Source organism: Callorhinchus milii, unplaced genomic scaffold (genome assembly GCF_018977255.1).
Source record: "Callorhinchus milii isolate IMCB2004 unplaced genomic scaffold, IMCB_Cmil_1.0 Scaffold20, whole genome shotgun sequence".
Lineage (NCBI taxonomy): Eukaryota > Metazoa > Chordata > Chondrichthyes > Chimaeriformes > Callorhinchidae > Callorhinchus > Callorhinchus milii.
The window spans coordinates 7,514,358-7,530,536 of record NW_024704761.1 but is presented as its reverse complement, the minus strand read 5'-3'; the positions used below and the strand labels follow the sequence as shown (position 1 = coordinate 7,530,536).

The 16,179-nt window shown below is 39.8% G+C and overlaps 1 protein-coding gene across 3 annotated transcripts in view; it reads left to right on the top strand.

Annotated features, from left to right (window-relative positions):
• The window catches only part of csnk1db (casein kinase 1, delta b), a 36,023-nt gene extending 27,133 nt beyond the window's left edge, over positions 1-8,890 (top strand). The window contains exons 8-10 of one of the 3 annotated variants that reach the window (XM_042342394.1): positions 959-1,098; positions 3,078-3,125; positions 8,521-8,584. In XM_042342394.1, coding sequence (XP_042198328.1) covers positions 959-1,098; positions 3,078-3,110 — 173 coding nt within the window. In that variant the 3' untranslated portion in view covers positions 3,111-3,125; positions 8,521-8,584. Of the gene's footprint in view, positions 1-958; positions 1,099-3,077; positions 3,126-5,889; positions 5,954-8,520 lie in introns of all 3 variants that reach the window. The other 2 variants (XM_042342393.1, XM_042342392.1) reach the window with 2 other exon arrangements.
• Positions 8,891-16,179: the final 7,289 nt, after the last annotated feature.

Sequence of the window (16,179 nt, the reverse complement as noted above, 5' to 3'; positions counted from 1 at the left end):
TGGACTAAATAAGTAGCTCTGATAGAGGGAAGGCACAGTCGTGAGGCAAAGTTACTAGCCCGAATTTCACTGAGGATTGTTAGAGAATCGTGAAATGGTACAGTACAGAAGGTGACTATTCAGTCCATCACCAACCGTGTCTTCTCTGAAAACAGTAATGTCACAACCTGCCCTTCAAAGAAGCAATTTTAACTTGGCAGTTACACTTGCCTGGCTACTGTTAATTTTGACCGTCGTATAATTCTTTTTCTGGGTTCTTGCCAAAGCAAGTCATGCAAAATTGCTGTCAGCGACCAAAGGTTTAGTTCAAGTATTACTAACTACCCACGCATGAGCACGTATTCCACGAACTGAGTTTACGGGACGCAACAACTGATCTTACAGGCCCCGCATAAACACTTCACATATAAGCGTGGAGCTCAGTGGTTAGACTACTCGCCTCGCAAGCGAGAGGACCTGGGTTTGATTCCTGGGCAGAGCGAGATATTGGGCAAGTTTACTTACTCCACACGCCTCTGTTCACCTAGCAGTAAGAAAGAACCCGGGTGTAAAGTCGATTGGCGGATCTCTTTTCTAGGGGTAATAATTCGTCCAAAGAATAAATAATAATTTGGTCACTCAATCCACGACTGTTCGTTCGCAATTGGCTGCTGAGGTTTGCCCACAAAATATACAGTCAATTCACGTTACACTATATTCTGTGAAGCGCTTTGAGGCGTCTCGAAGACGTGGTAAGGCTCTATATCAAATGCAAGTATTATTATAAACATAACCATTGTGCAGTGTTTTGGAAATATCTCCAAATAAAATTCAAAGACTACCTTGCCTGTAAACTGGGCAGCAAAGCTGCTGGTGTGAAATATTTGACTGGCCATTATGAGAATAGAGAGAATAACGCAGTTTCTTGTCGATCCTGAATAGGTTTAGACTGGTATTAACTGTCTTATTCTTTCTTCAGCTAATACGTCTCCACGTCCTGTCTCTGGCATGGAACGGGAGCGGAAAGTCAGCATGAGGTTGCATCGCGGTGCCCCTGTTAATGTTTCCTCTTCGGATTTAACCGGACGTCAGGACACATCGCGAATGTCAGCATCACAGGTATAATAGTTGGCTCAAAATATTACACTGATGTTTACACTGCGCTTGGATGTTCTCCTTGATTTCACACAATATGGAATATATGACCCATTATAAGTCATTTTGTTTAACTACTTTATTAACGTTTTTGGAATGATACAATTCACTTTGAAGAATGCAGGTGCGTATTAGCAAAACTGGCATCAATAAGGACTCAAAATGTGCATAGAGCAGTAGAAATGTACAATACAGTGGGAGGCCATGCAACCCATTGTATTAAGTGTCCGTATTTGCTCCTACAATGAAGCCACCTATCCCATTCTGAATTCCTGGTGTTTTTCCCCTCCATATCCCATTATATTGTGGTTTTGCTGGAATCGAACCAGCTGATGCCACCCAGCGTGTGTGGGTACGTGTTGTGCTGAGTTGCAGGTGAGAAGCCCTTTCCTACACATTTGTAATAATTAATTGTGTGTTGCCGCAGTTGAAATGCTTATAGAGTTCCATCTGTATCTTGTTTTAATAGTTGCTAACTGGGCAGCATTCTCAAGTCTAGTGAGTAACTGCTTCAATGTTCATGTGGCTGATCAACCAATAAATGAAGGGATGGTTCATCTTTGAGTGTAACATTCGTAGCAGCCAATAGTCCTAAATCCCAAAAGTAAATTGCCCTTCACTTTTCTGCAGGCCTTAGTTTAACCAAACAATATATTTTTAAGTATTAAGATCCCGATTAGCAAACAATATTGTGATGGGTTTATCAACCTTGTTAAGCTTCTAATGTGTGATTATTCTAGTGTTGGGATTTGTTTGCCGAGGGAACAACAGAAAATAAGTAATTGGTTCCTAAAGAGACCGACGATTAGAAGTAGAGATTAATGTTAAATGAAAGTACTTATTTTTCGAGGTGTTCTCACGTGTGGAAATTAATGGTTTTAGCACATTTTGTTATGAAGCTTTACGGTGGTGAAAAGGGTTGTGTTGGAGTGTGGGAGTCTATCCTATGTGATTGGTGTTATATTAATGGAAGTTGTATTGCATTTGTAATCACAATTTGCGTACCCCGTTCCACAGGATTCAAGTTTCTTTTGATTACGTAATGTTTTGATCGTGGCTAAACTCAGTTATTTTGAGCGTCAGTGTCAACATTTTAGGTGGGGCAACTAAAAATGCAAGCATCTGGTTCCTGTGGCTGAATGTAGTATAAATGTAACGCGATGATCATAAAAAGTGACTGACTAGTTCAAAATGGGAATGTTGGGAAGAGAAGTGGAGGAAAGGTTGGTTTGCAATGCTGTGCTGTACATTTCGTTTCCCTGTTAAACTTTGATGACATTTGAACTATTTAAGACTATAGCTATCAGACTTGCCGAGAGTAAAAGTGTCATAGGGTTTGTTTTTGTATCAGTAACTTTTAACAGGAAGCGGGGGGTTGGTTCATCAAAGAAGGAAGTTGGCCCATGTGTAGAGGGTGTTTTTTTTTAATTGATCTTCAGTTCCTCTCTGATGTTAACCCCTCTTCCACCCCCATGCTCTTTCAAGAGCAGAATCCTGCACCACTAATTCCAAGTACAAACCCATCACTGATATTTTAACCTTTCTCAGTTCGCGGTAGAGGTTTGGCATCGACATTAAAAAAAAGTAAAGGATTTTAAAAATTGACAGGTTGCACATTGTTCCTTTGTATAATATCCTAGTCTCGGCTAGAGCAGTAATTAAAAGATTAGAAAGGCAATTTCGAACTTGAAACAGTGTTTTGGGGTGTGAGATTTTCTCATGAAAAATTAGGTTTAACCTTGTGCTGCTTTTTACTCATCATTGAACTGCTGAACACAGAGGAAGCTGTACATTAATTCACTCTGCTGTCTGCAGGGCTAAGGTTGTTCTCACACCGCCTTTTCCAAAATACAGCATTGAGTACCCAACGTAGCTTGTTTTTACACGATCGAGTGATGCATTAAAGACCAATTGTGCATCACCCACTGGTTTTGTATTTTCAGATGTTTCTGGATGAGTTTCGATGGAGATTGTGATGAATACTTTTCTTGGTAATTGTAAAAGTGAGACTGTAGCAAAAATCGCTCTCTAAAGTAATAAGTTTCATAAAAATAATCCGCACCTACACAGAAAGTTTATTTAAAAATGATGAACACAAGCTCAAACTTGTCACAGGTCTGCTGAAATCTGACTTGTCACACCTGGCTGGCAGTTTCATGTCCCTTCTGAATAATTTCTTACCCAGTATACAAGTAATATCTCAATTACTTCCCTTTTTAAATGGCAACTTATTTACTAAATGAGCAGGCCGCCAACTGATCTGGTATAAAACCCTCACTTCTAACATGTCCTCTTGCTCTTAAAATTTTGATTACTCAAGCGCGGGGATGGGTTTCCACGTTTGTCAGGCGCCCAGCTGACCAAAAAACAGATTAGATTGCTGCTTTCATTTGTTTCTGATCAGATCTGTATACATCTTTTTCTCATATACCAGTACGTATCACAAGCCCTGTGCAGACCAATGGTGCACGTATCTCTTAATATTTAACTTGATGATTTGAGGTTAGATTGTCTGGATTATTTTCATGAACGTTGCGTTGCAGAACTGTTGCATTTGGAATCGATGGGCTGGATTGGCTTTTCCGATAGGCTGGCTATGTGTGTGAAAAGGCTGGTGATCGGGGCTTCAGGAAGAATTGCAGCATTCCTGTTATGCAAAGCTTTGTGACCGAAGAATATAGGTGATTTCGCCCAACATAAACTTCAAAAGAAAGCAGTCTCTTCTGCCTGCAACTGTGTAAGAATGTCAGAATTGGCTCAGTTTGTGGCTATTTGCCAATGCAGGGAAAGCGCGGTGTACTTATGTTCCATTTCTGGTGTCCCTTGGCTTTTAGATGTCAGGAGATATTTATAAAAAACAAACTTTGTGTTTTCAAATGGATTAATTTGAAGCTCTTAACCATCTGTTTTCATACTCAACACATCAGTTTAATCTTCAGTCAATAGCTCGTACTTGTAGGTTACCACTTAGTGCACAGGTTTGTGTACCCCAGCACTGGAGTGTTGAAGAGTCTTAGCATAGCTTAAAAACATTTACCTGAAAACTCTTGATTGAATTTCAACCATCTCATTTATCATATCAAACTGTTGCTTGTAAAACACAAAGCTCCAAGAAAGGAATTTTCATTCCATTAATGATTCAACTCCACGAAGCATTCTCTTCTAAGTATGAACACAAGAACTCCTCAATATCTACAGCAAATAATAGTGTGTTGTATCAGAAGATTGTAGTTGTACTGACGTCATAAGAACAGAAACGGCCATAAATAATAATAATAATCCTTGGGTTTGATATAGCGCCTTATCAAGTTTTCGAGAGGTCTCAAAGCGCTTCACAGAATATACTCCAAAGTGAATTAACTGTATATTTTATGGTTGAGACGCAGCAACCAATTGCACACAGCAGTGTCCCACAAACAGTTGTAGATTGAGTGACCAATTTATTACTTTTTGTTTTAAGGGATTATTACCCCAGGAAAAGCGATCCGCCAATCGCCTAACAACCGGGTTCCTGCTTACTGCTAGGTGAGCAGGAGCATGTCGAGTAAGGAAATTTGTCCAACGTGTCGCCTTGTCCAGGAATCAACCCCAGGTCCTCTCGCTTGCGAGGCGAGTGCTCTAACCACTACGCTTTGACCCTTTGCTACGATGTCTTGCATTTTGTGTCTGACTTGTTCCTGGAGCCTAACAACCATAATTATTCACTGTGAACTCCACCTAACCTGGTTATTTTCTCTGAAGTAAAGCCAGGAAGCCCTGAAGTATAACTAATGTCCTTTACAGATGTGTATTTTGCCATAACCAGTTTTATGGTATTTATCAGTTCTTGTTCTTTCTTTCTTCAAGTCCTTGGCTGTTCCTCTTTCGAATGCTTGCTTTTTGTCCCATGCTTTCCTTTCATTTCTTTCCCTTTTATGACCCTTCCTTTCCAACTAACCAGATATGTGACCTTTGGGCCTGTGTCGGATACTCTGTGATAAGTCTCGCCCTTTATGAAGCATTGAGCCTTTTCATATCATTTATGGAAATTGATTTAAACAATAGCTGACGATAGATTCTCTGTACACGTCAACTTCACTGCACCTTCAGGTATAAATGCCTGCATTTACAAAGTCTTGCCTCTGTTTTGAGGGAGGGGATGTGAAAGCTGATGAGACACCTACACACACGCTTCCTCTCGTTCCTCAGAGCAGTATGGTTCACTGTGCTGTGAATGAGTCTACAAACATTTCGCCAGTACTCTCAGCTGAAGGAATGTCATGGTTTGAAAATATTTGTGAACAGCATCTTACTGGTATGAAGTGTGCAGCATTTTTTACCATCTTTGTGATACTTCTATCTTCAAAGAGATGACCGCAGAGGAGTCTGTTCCCAAGCGACTTGGGTTAACATGTGAAAAACAACCAATCTCTGAAATTTCAGATCTTGCGTTAGAATAGAATTGCTACTGGTTGGTACCAATGCACTATTCCTGAGCATCTGTTATAGGTATTAACCTTAAAATGATACTTTAACGCACTATTTGGAACTAAATAGACGTGGACTGGACTGAGTTTTCCACACTCTTGCTGATCCATGGTTTGAATTAAAAGGCAGATGAAAGTTGGAACCTGTTTAAGTATCGTTAACTCTGGATCAATGTACAGTTTCAAGCCCCGTATTTTGTTCTTAATTACCTGAGTGTTGCTGCTCATTGTTTGGTATTATGTGGGCAGTGGATTGGATAACAAACGGTTGTCTTTTCCCCCACCTCAGAATAGCATCTCTTTCGAGCATCATGGCATGTAGCTGTTCCACAAGCTTTTGAAGGCAGGACTGGGTGAGTCTCTCAATCTCATCTCACGACAATAAGGTGGATTCAGGGAAGGCAAACGGGCTTACCCTGTGCTGCGTAGAGGCCAAGCATCAAATCAGTACAATAAAGTGGAATCCAATAACCTACCAATCCTTCTTCATTTTACACACAAGTTCTTTCTTTCTTTCCCGAATGTCGTGTGTTTTTTTTCTTTTAGATAAATATGTGATATCTCAGCCTTCATTCTGGCATATATTCGTGTAGGACGGACACACTTACTTTGCTCACACTTAACGGCTCAGCTCTATACTGTGCTACATCTGGTCACTATAATATGAGCTCATTATATGAAAATAGGAATGGCTCTACATGTATTTCTCCCATCTCTCCCTTTACATTGAAACTCTTCCAGATTGCTTCTGAAAGATTCTTGTTCCAAGACTCTTTTCTAAATGAGCTCTGCACCAAGTGGATATTGGTGATAAGCATACAGCCCTTGCTATCCTACCCGAAATATACCCACCGAGAATGTCAAATTAGATTAATATGTGAAGTAAGTAGCTCAGCATAGTCAACATTAAAGGCTCACATCTATGTGTAAAATGGGATGTTTTGACCGTGTCTCCCATTTTGGGACTTGCCTTTCTCTCTCTCTCTCTCTACTTTTATTCAGCAAGGTAAGTAACTAACTGACTTGCTGCTTTGTTATTTCTGAATCAATCCCAAGAGTAAGCGGGAGTTCTTTTTTGCATGCATCCCAACCTAGCTCAGCATGCTTTGGAATATATCTGAACATCCCCTTCCTTCCCAGCTCTGTGACTCTGTGAATGCAGCATCAAACAGCATCACTGGAAAAACATCAACTGACAAGCACATCTATATGAATTGACAGTCGTGGGCTGTGGCACTGATGTGTGTATTTGTACAGATTACTGCAAATAAAAGCCGAGAGTTGGGGAAGAGTGTGTGTGTGTGTGTGGCTGTGTTTTCCTTCCCTATGTTTTTTTTAATAAAAAAAGTCTGTTCAAAGTACGGGGCATGGTTCAATGTTCCATACTAAATTCTGGACAGATTTTTTCCCCCCTCAATCACTTATGCGTTACGGCTACTAACTCTGCTTGTATTCTTTCAAATCCAAGTTTAGATCTTGCCTGGTGTTTAATTTCTTGGTGCCTTGTTTTTGCAAATTCTGTTCTCTGAAGTAGTGTGGAGTGATACATGATCTCGTGTCTCCCACCCCTCCCGCTTCTGGTTTTCTATTCATTCTCCTTGTGAAAACATCGATGCATGCTGCTCCCTTGGCTTTGATAATCCTCCTATTTGGTTCAACGCTTCCTCTGTCCGGAGGGTGTTGTACAGAATTGAAGCTATGTTTAGACCGAGAATCCATGAAAACTATTTGGATGGGTTTGTTTCTGTGGGTTGATAGATCTTTCGAGGATCTGTGGTGATACTTTTAAGGCCATCCAGCAAACCAGTGGGGGAAAAAGGGAGGTGGCAATTGTTTGAGCCGTGTTGGTGTCAGCACCTCCGACTGAGACGTTGGACTCAGATGACTTATTCAGGGGCCGCCCTGTAGCTAATTGTGTGAGGGCATGTAGACCTGATTGCGTGAAACAGTAGACCTGAAGCCAACATCAGTCTTGAGTCTGGGGTGAAATGGTGAGATGAGGCATCTTAACCTTGCTGCTCTGCTCTGTAAGGTTTCAGTGGTATGATTTTGGGAGCTTAGTTTCTCATTTTATTATTAATGTTGTGATCATAGCATTAGATGCCTAAAGTTGCCATTTGGAAAAAGGAAACGTATCACAGCGTTTATAGTCTGCAATGTATTTTTTGCATTGTGCATAAAAGAATATTTTCGTTGTCTCTAAGGCTGTTACTTTAATCACAAAACCAGATCTCTGGGGAGCAAATGGTGCTTCAAAAAAAATCTTACCTTTAATTTGTCAATTTTCAGGAGCGAATTTGTTTTGCTTTTTCACCTTTGGGGAATGTAAAGTTTTTTTTAATACTGTGATTATTTTTTAATTTTGTATTCACTTTAAAGTTAAAAACTTATTTAATTGTTTTTGTATGATGTTCCAAGTATCTCCAGGTGAAATCTCAAGGAGGGATTGATTTTAATTTGTTCTGTCAGTTGAATGTTTTTAAGTTCTCTTACCCTGTAAAATGTTCTCAGTCACTTCAGGACTGACCTCAGCCAATTTCAAGCTCTGTCCTGTCATCACCTCTGTAAGTGTTTATCATATGTAACAGTTCCAATTTCAGTAGAATTAAAACTGTCTTTTTGAATAGGTGTCTACTTTAAGGGGATTTAAAGATTGTGTATTGAAGGTACTCTTTTCAAAATGTCATTTGAATATTTGTTGACAAGATCTGAAATATTTAAGCAACTGGTTTGTTTGGCCTTGAAGGTGTCCACTTTTGTACAGGTTTTTGGGTGTCCGTCTTTGTATTTGCAGTGTAGTATTCAACACCAATTTAAGTAATGACCGTTCATTAAAATTGCACCGGATTTCGTGGTACCTGGCAATGTTTTGCAAGGGACTAACTTGGGCGTTTATGCTCTTGTTTGCTTCTTTGGACAGATCCCAGCTCGTATGACTTCCAGCGGCCTCCATTCCACTGTCCCTCGATGAAAACAACTCGCCACGGAGGGCAGACAGTGCATGGCTGACGTTCCATTCTAACAGCTTTTCGACCCGTGAACCCCACAAAAGAGCAAATCAACAAAATGAAGCTCTCGATGCCTTTTATTAAAATGCTGAAGGAAAAAAAAAACAAAAAAAATAAAATAAAACCGAACACCTTTGCAACAAGGTCTCTTTCGCCTAACTGCGTTATAGAATACAAGAATAAAAACAAGTACCCACTGCGCTGCTTCAGTAGCAGGAGGGTCTAAAGACGGTTTCCAGCATTGACCGGAAATAGGATAGATAATCGCCATCCCTTCTCCTTCCACGATCGGCATTATGTAGCCTTTAATTACTCTACTGTACAACTGTAGACCTTTACTTGGTTTAAATATTTTGTATCGCCCTGCTAAAAATTGAAAGCAGCATTTCTGTAGATAAGTAGAAAGTTGTCCTGCTTTTATTATGTCTGTGATGCGCAGTAGGTTTGAGAATCTGACCCGGAGATTTGATGGACTTGAATAATCCTGTACCACATAGGGGTTAGCAGTGAGTGTGAATTTAAAAGCAAGTGATTTTATTTAAAACTTTCCTGTCTTTTTGTATGAAACTTTTTTTTTCCTTAATAATAATTAATTTTTAAAAAAAAACAATGTTCCTTTTTTTTGGTAGCACACTGTAACGATTACATTTTTTTTGATTTAGAATCTAGTTTGCACACTTCCACCACAATTTGCTTTTTAATTCCCCCCCCCCCAACAAAAAATTGTTTAGTTCAGAAAAGCTGGAGCGATCGATCATTGGTGGCAAAGTGGCCATTTTATATCTTCCCGTGGAGAGGTTGGGTAGAGAGGCTATTGCCCTGTGCAACAGCAGCAACAACACGGAACAAAATGGCAGAGCCATAGCGTACACAAGGAAAAACAATAGAGAGAAAAATGTGACCTTAAAAATCAAAATGTGGCAGAATAAAGTTAAAGGTAAGTTGTGTTTTGGTGACGATTCTTTATAAACTTGGAATGTCAGTTTGATTAGTGCTGGATATAAACTTAGCTGGGGGTTGGCCGGGGTGGGGGGATTCCTGCTTCAGGAGTATACTGCGTCTCCATTAATCACTTAGCTACAGAAGAGCCTTTTGTTTGGGAGAGAAACAAATTGCAACTGTGAAAGACATATACAGTAGAAATGTGAATACTGCTGTTAGCTTCTAGAGTCCGACTGAATTACATTCCAGTACGCATGCTTCAAAACAATTTTTTTTCTTTTTTTTTAATAAATATACAAAAAAATGTTTACATATTAACAGCTAGTCCGGCTTGAGGGCTTTTAAAAAGACTTGGCGTCTTTGTGTTCAAAATTGTGGGTGATGGCAGATTAGAATAGTTTAACTGCAATCCAGTCTAAAGTGGAATGCTATTGTGATTGCTATAAAATTTACCTTTCAATCAACACAGTTGGAGGGGTGGATAGGTGGGGGGGGGGGGGAGAAGAACTCTGGCCTAACTTGTAGATGGGTTGATTTCGGCTGACAATCCATTTCCCTTTTTTATGGCGAACACATTTCCTTAGAATTGTCCACCACATGTTTAAGGCAACCGACTAAAAGGATGAACTTTCTGACTTCATGTCGGAAACGCCTTACATTGACGGATGTTAAAACAGGAGCACAACTCGTATTGGTGCTAAGCAGTAAAGGGTCCTCTGGTCATTTCAGCAATTCTGCTTTTAATTTTTTTTTGTAGATGTAATCCCTGAAAATTAATCCCTGTAAAGGCAGCATCTCTCTCCTCCCTTCCACCAATTCATCCAACCGATGGCGCCTCCAAAATGGTGGACTCTTTCCTTTTATTTTTCGTGCAGATGAACCAATGTGACTTTGGGCGGCTGATTTTTCTCCTCACTGTAGAATGTCTGTGTATATCCTGTGTATTGGTAAGAATACTTTACCTATTTGTATTGCAGGTGTATTTGTGTACTTAAAAATGTAAATAAATTCATAATGACTTGTATTTGGCTGTCTGGCTGTCTCGTTGCTCTAACATTTATCATCTATTTTTCTCAAAACTAATGCAAAATTTATGGTCTGTGGAGTTTTTTTTAATTAACTTTTGATTCATTGAGTAAGATCAATCTCTAATCTCAACTTGAATTTGTTCCATGTTTGCATCTTTCTGAAATCAGCTGCAGCAGTGCACGTAATGATGGATTTGTCCTGAGTGATTGATAAAGTTTTGAACTAATCTAGCAGACTGTGGGACAAACGCAATAACTAATCTATAAAGTCAAAAATTGCCAGGCATTGCTTATGAACATTGAGGCACAAGTAATGTTTCCTGAGATCACCATCACAGGAGAATCTCGTGTTCCTCAAAAAGCCTGGCTGATGAATAAAACTATTTTGTAAACCCTTAGTTTAGCTGGCACTGATTGATGCTATTCTTAATGTAAAATCAATTGCTTCCTTTTGTAACAGCTCATGCATTTTACTTTGTGGCATTGTGTCCTGGAGTCAGTGCATTGATCCTGTTGCATGCCTGCATCCTACATTAACAAGTTTAACAGCCCAAACAAAAGCATAACTTGAAAGCTGTTAGGCAAACTCAAATGTGGCCTGAGGGACAAACCTTCCTTCCAAGAAGTATTCATTGAATAAACTAGACTGTTACATTTCTGCATTGACTGAATAGCTGATCTCAGCTTCTCAATGGATGTTGTTCATTTTAGCTCGGAAAGAGAGAATGTTAGCAACGAACAGTGGTTCGATGTCACTAAAGGCTCCTCCCTGCATGATAATAAGTTTTAAATTTATTCTGCATTGTGAGGGCGGTTGAACTGGCAATAAAATTACTCACCACCATATCACACATAGAGTGGGAAATGGGACAGGCCATGAATTGAGCAGAAATGTGCAGCCGTAAGCTTTTGAGCCAACCTACATATTAAGCGATGGTTTCAGTGGAGTTATGGGCTTTCAATTTGAAATCGAATGCAACATGCAACGTGCATCCATCACTTGACTTTTAATTACTTCACCGCTACAAGTATGAGAAACATTGCAACCAGAGGAAAGTGGATGATTCCTTCAATGAATGAAATGCCTAAAACAAGGGCCTTTAAGACTGTATTTCTCTATCATTCTTTTCACTGGCCCTCCCTAAGCTCCAGCTCATTTAATGCTTTGCAGGCACTCCTGCACCAGGCTGTGTACACCAGTAACCCTCACCTTCTCCAGCCTTGTCCTTCCAAACCTACTTGAGACCAAGTATTAGATTCCTCCTGATATCTGCCAAATGTACGCCCACATATAATGCGGGAATGAGCTGATTATCCACCAAAACCTGTTTTAACCTTGTCAGCTCTAATGCAAAGTGGAGCTGTGTGTTTTTGCTGCTTCATGTCCTGTACATACTACACATTTATTGGTGATTTGTAATCAAATGTACAGTATTGCTGTAACATTGCACAACATTGCTTTAAAATCCGGTCAAAACATGAATTTGAAGAGCAAGCAGTTTGTGACTTTCTGTTTGCTGCAGTGATGTCTCTAATCTACAATCTAACAAGATCAGCTAGGGAAGAGGTGGTTTATGTGGCAGTTGTTTGTACCAACTATGCTGTCATGTGAAATCAATAATGCTTTTAAGTCGATTCACTTTACAGTACATCCTGTGAAGTGCTTTGAGATGTCTCGAAGATGTGAAAAAGTGCTATATCAAATGTAAGGATTATTATTATAAAAATAAGCTCAAGAGTGTGCTCCACACATGAAGTTCATGTATTCCACAAATTACCTAAGGGAGAATTGGCACTGCTGGGAAAAATAACTACAAATGATGTCCTGGGGAGGTTTACAAAGATAGAATGGAAAGGGGTCATTCAGCCTAACCAGTCCATGCTGGTGTTTATACTCCACGCAAGTATCTACCCACTCCTTATTCACTCCATACCTTTCTATTCCCTTCTCTTGTGTGTGAATGTCTAACTTCCTCTTGGAACGCGTTTCCACTATCTGATTTAACTACTGTTTCAGGGAGGAAGTTCCACAATCTCACAATCTCTTCCTCCTAAATTCTCATTTAGATTACCAGTCTTTTGCTTTGCACGGAAGGGCTTTTAGTTCGAATTTATTTTTAATGTAACAAGGAATGTAATTTAATGATAGGATTTGGTAATTGTCTGGTTAAAGTAGATTGCCACAGCTACTCCTGTTACCAGCTGGGAAGCACATACACAATACAGGCCTCCTTTGCAATAGCGCATCTTGATTGATTTGAGCATTATTATTTTCTGACAGATTTTGCTGGGACTTTTACATTTTAGAATGATACTGTAGTGTAGAAGAAGTCCGCAGGATTCAGAAGAAAACAAAGGGAGGCTTCTCGACAAAAAATACTTGCTATTAATAAGATTCTGTACATTCTAAGGAATGCTTTTGTCGGTTCTGAGAACCAACAACAACAACTTGGATTTATATAGCGTCCTGCACGCTCTCTCCAACCGATCATGCAGTCCTTCGATTAGTTACTTAGATATAAAATTGCTCCTAAAAATCTCCTAAAATGATTACAAATGAGATGTGTTTTTATTGAATTCCACAATGCCATGAAACCAGCTGTGTTATTAGGGTTGGGACTTGGTTCTGCATTCACACTGGCACACATTTGATTCAGACTCAGCAATAAATAATAAAGATTCTTTATTTCAACAACAGTGGAAATAAAACATGTCCGGGTAGTGTGGTCTACACAAGAATTGCTGATAAGATCTACATTGCACATTCCAAACACTCTGTGCCAGTGCATTTTCACAGTTGCAGTTTGTGTAAATTGAGGCAAGTTGTGTGATTAAATTAGAGTCTTTAAAACAGTTTACTGACTGATACGAAGTGGGATATTTTCACTCTGCAAAAGGAAAAGTCCAGTTAAAACATTACAGATGTCCAGCAACTACATGTTAAAAAATTGTGAAAACATATTAGTGGGAAACTCTTTAGTGTCTCTCAAAAACCTCTAATCTTTTGTTTAGCTTTCTGTAGTTTATTATTGAACAAGTAATTATTTCCTAGCTAATCTGTCTTCTTCCAATATTTTGGCACACTAAGATTCTGATCTGAGAAATTACCAACAATTACTAACTTAAAGTTAATGATCAAATGTCATACCTTCATTGGAGTCCATCTTAAATACATACACAGGGAAATTGCAAAAAGCTTTTTGTTGCAAGATCTTGATCAATTTTATTCTCAAATTAATTGGTGACAAAATAATCCTTGCATTTGATACAGCGACTTATTACATCTCAAAGCATTTCAGAATCTGCAGGCAAAGTGACCTAATTTTTCTGAGAAACAGAGCAGTCACTTTATGCACAGCCGGGATGTAATGGCCGATTGTTTTAAACAGGGTTGTTGGTCTGGACAATGTGAGAAGTTCCCTTCTCTTTTAAATAGTAGCACAATGACTTCAACATCGATCTGAACTGGGGGTCAGGACCTTATTTTAACATCTCGTCCAGAGGACACCACCTCCCAACAATGAAGTGTTCCCCAGCATTACAGGAGTATCATTACTGAGCATTACTCTGAGCTCAAAAGTCCCCCTGTGAGGTTTGAACCCACAACCTTTGATGCAATGTGTTTACAAGGGCCTGCGGCCAGGGTGGCACTTTAATGCACCAAATCAAGTCTCTTTGTTACAGATAGATTTTGACAACATTAAACTCAAGTTTGTGGCCAGCAGGCTTATTCTGCAACAGTATTTCTTGTGCGTGCATCTGCTGTGCAAGTGTCTATGTTTGCATGCGAAGTAAAAAGGGAAAACGTTTGTAATAGAATGCTAGATTTTGTTCATAGGCTTCTTAGAAAAACAGTAGCACTGCAAACAATGTCTCTTTCTGACTTCAAATCTGTCAGTCGCAGTACAGAATCAAGATACTGGGAAAGGAGCTGATTCAGGTTTCCAGCAACTTCCTTTCTACCTCGTATTCAGGTAAAGCTTAACATTGCGATTTGTTACTGAGGGATCCATGTTGATGCTGTGGTGTAAATTACACAGAGAGAACCAGCTCTCTTCCGCTTGATCTCACGTACACTACTTGATCCTTCAGAGATGGGAGGGATTGACCGTACCAAGGGTCAAATCCCAGGCTCTTGGAATAAAGAAAGGTTGGAAAGGCAGCAAACGAGTAGTAGCGGAGCATTGGACACCTTATAGGCAAGTGAGAGGAGGGTGAGCTTTAATGGAACCAGCACATGTCAAAGTGATCAGAGCTGATAAATGAGTGAATCTTACCCAAATGGTAAATTATTGATGATGATTCATGTGCGAGCTATTATGATGGATGGCCTTTTACAACATTCAAATAATGTTTTATTTTTAATTCTGCATCCATCAGCATCATTTATCATTCCCTTATGGTGACGCACGTGAAAATATCACTTGCTTTCTCTGTAGTATGAGCAATACTCGCACCTCAGCATTGCTAGTGCTTTTCTTTATACTTTATGCCACTCTCAAGCTTTCTTCCCCTCACAAATCTCACTGGTCACATTCAGTGCTACTTGGAACTCATATCCAATTTTAACATATCCACCAAGATATGTTGGTATTTATTATTTATTTAGTAATTCTGTTCGTCTAACAGTGGGTAGAAACCCGGTTGTTGATGAATTAGCGGATCACTTTTCCGGGGCTAATAACCTCTTCAAAAAAAAAAGATTTGGTGGATCGATCCGCGACTGCTGTGCATGGTTGGCTGCAGCATTTCATCCACAAAATACAGTTAATCCACTTTTAAAATATATTCCGTGAAGCGCTTTTGAGACGTCTCAACGACGTGATAAGGCGCTATATCAAATATAAAGTTTATTACTATTACTAGGATCAGGATGCATCCCTCCAGGGACAAGTGAACCCAGGTCCTCTCACAAGCGAGGTGACCTGGGTTTGATTCTCGGGCGAAATTATGTAACTCATGTTCAGGAAGAACTGCTGTTATGTCGAGCCTGGAAAGAACAGATTTCCTTCCAATTCCATCATTTTACGAGAGCTGCTGTTTGTTACCTGAGTGGCTTAGAATAGTGCGTCCTTCCTTCATCATGGCCACATCTGGAGAGCAGAGGTACATCTCCCCCGGGTTCCATGGCAATCGGGTTGGGTGGACCACATATAATTGCCTAGCAGTCAGTGGGTGTGAGGTGCAATTGTGTTCCCTAGTGGTCCAGCGGGAATTGATCCACGTTCCCTGATAGTGTTGCGTGTTGACTGTGGGGTTGAAATTAATGCATCAATATCTCTCAGTGAATAAGAGGGATATACTATGGTTATGGTGCTTATGATTTTGTGTGCAAACTTGATACTTGTATTCTCTGGCAGTGTAATAGTGGGAGAAGTATCTATGGCCCTCAGTCTAGTAGGAATAGCTCTGCATTATCTGTTGGCCTAGTGGTTTAGGGATGCACCTTATGCTCCCTGGTGATCAGGAATGCAGCTGGAATGATAAATGATAATGTTTGCATTCGATATAGGAAACATAAAACATTGGAACGTCTCTGAAAGTTCTTTCCAGTAATTACTGTTCAGACTGTCCATGTTCTTTGGTGATGTACGGAAGCAC